The following is a 2,265-nucleotide window of genomic DNA, read 5'->3' on the forward strand; positions in this document are numbered from 1 at the left end:
CTTCAATCAATTGAAACTGAGCATATTTCCAAGTATATATTGGACCTGAATTTAATTTAGTTTTTCCTTATAATATTGCTGCTAAACCAGCTTAACTTATATAAGGAGATGCTTAACCCAAATTAGGCCACGTTTTATGCAAATTCGTGTCTAAAAAGCGTTTAAAAAACAGAGATATATTAATTTAAGACGCCTTTTCCTATTTCCTGGTTGCAAAAGAAACTGGCTTTGGAGACCTCCAAAAGGTAACAAACCCACTCCTTTTAAATAGTATATTTTAATATGGCATTGACCAGCTGGCCGAAATGCCCATTCCCCCACTTGCCCAATTAGGTATTCATAATTATTAAATTTACTGATTTTAATTAAGCCTTTTTCTGGGTTATAAATTCTCTTCATCATTTTTGCCAATTTTAATAGTTTCCTAATGTATCAAACTATAAAATTTCCTATTTTTTGCGTTACTTCGTGGAATTCCTCCAGAAGGGTCCGCAGCCAATGAAGTATCTTATTAGTCTTCTTTCTTCTTTTCAGCGCTTGACCTGAAAAATTCAGACAATTATAACATACGTCGTTTAATAATACCAAAAATAAAAATCAAAACTCACATGATTTGACCAAACAACTAAATACACTTCCATTTATTTAAAAAAAAAAAAATATATATATATATACACACACTTACATTCGTGACATTAAACGGCACGTGTAAAGAACGTAACGGAGTCAGCTCAACTATAGCAGTGGGACCCATTTTTGGTAAACTGCGATTGACGGAAAACATTAAACGACGAAAATTGTTAAGACGAAACCTTTTTTATTAATAATTAATTAAGTTCAGTGTTTTTTCATATAACAAATGAAATAAAAAAAATTATTTAAAATTTTGTTTTAATATTCACAGTCCAATAAAAAATTCATCTGTGTTTACTTTCTCAAGGAAAAAAAATTGTTATTTTGAATGGTTTTCTAATTTTTTATCGCTGTATATCTCTACACTTTTGTACATTATCGGTCTTCCATGGTTCAAATCTTCAAGATTCTTCAAGTTCTCAAGAATCATTGCCAGTAATAGCAGCGAGGAACTTCTTGATGATGATGGTAGTGATAGTGATGATGCTGGTGCTGGAAAACACGACAAGGCCCGCTATAGCTCATTTTTTCATACCCTTTCTGGAGTCTGCCGGCGCTGAATTTGACCGGCGACGAGAATCTGGGAACGTAAAATTTTGGAAACGATTTGACGGTACGAAATGGAGATTCGACGCTGTGAGATACAACCGAAGGAGGAGGCGAGACTTTCTTGATGGACTGTCGCTGCAACAGAACCGCCTTGATCTTAAGGTGGCGCGTGGAGTCATGCGAGAGAACCCTAACGTATTCCTCCAAGAGACTCGCCAATTCCTCGTCGGATTTGATCGTAACCAAGGTCTCGAAGTCTCCGTTCGGCAATAGACACTTCAAATCAGGGGAAAAGCCACAAAACTCTCCGAGTTTCACCATTAGCTCTGTAAATAAAATATTCAGACCGAAATAAATCTCAAATGTTCAAACACCTAACACGGAAATTGAATGGAGGATAACAAAATTGAAGCTTTCATAATCGAAAACATCGAACGAACCTGCAAAGCAGATGGAACGATCGACGGTGAGGACTCGATTGTGACCGCCAACGTAACGGAGCTGGCCATCGCTTGGACGATGGAGAATCTTGCCTCCGTAGCTACAAAAGAACTTTAGGGTTTCAGTGGTGGTGGGTTTGGTGTGGTTCATGACTGTGTTTAGACTGTACTGGTTCTGGTTCAGTTTGAATATGCTAAGAAAGATGAGAGAGAAAGGGAAACTTCTAGAGAGAGATAGAGAGAGCGCCAAGAGAAGAGAAGAATTGGAGGGATCTCTTAGAGCTGCAAACCATGTGGAGAGTTTTCGTCAAGTATTTATTGGAAAAATGAATTGAGTCTCCCAACGCGTGAATACTTTTACTATTTTATTATTGAACAAGGAAGCCGACGAGAGTTACCGTTTCTTAGGCGATTCCCAGTTAGATTCGGATATTTCTTCTTCTATACAAAGCTGCCCAATTGGTTCGGGCTTTGGGGCCCATTTCGGTTGTGGGTAGGGTACCGAGACCCGGTCCAACCCGTCACCTGGCAACAGCGTACTAGACAGTCAAGACTCAAGACCCTCAGTCAACTTAAATATAGCCCTCTCTTTCTCATGGTTTTTTTCCCTCTATAATTTGAAATTCAGCATTTTATTAACCAA

The 2,265-nt window shown here is 38.0% G+C and overlaps 1 protein-coding gene across 1 annotated transcript; it reads right to left on the reverse strand.

Annotated features, from left to right (window-relative positions):
- Positions 1 to 797: 797 nt before the first annotated feature.
- Positions 798 to 1,978, reverse strand: LOC133830239 (protein PAL OF QUIRKY). The gene is made up of 2 exons (XM_062260174.1): positions 1,623 to 1,978; positions 798 to 1,508 (listed from the first exon to the last, which is right to left on the reverse strand). The coding sequence occupies exons 1-2, from the start codon at positions 1,771 to 1,773 to the stop codon at positions 1,060 to 1,062; spliced, it is 600 nt and encodes a 199-aa protein (XP_062116158.1). The 5' UTR covers positions 1,774 to 1,978; the 3' UTR covers positions 798 to 1,059.
- Between the last annotated feature and the right edge of the window lie 287 nt (positions 1,979 to 2,265).

The sequence above is a fragment of the Humulus lupulus genome, chromosome 4 (genome assembly GCF_963169125.1).
Source record: "Humulus lupulus chromosome 4, drHumLupu1.1, whole genome shotgun sequence".
Lineage (NCBI taxonomy): Eukaryota > Viridiplantae > Streptophyta > Magnoliopsida > Rosales > Cannabaceae > Humulus > Humulus lupulus.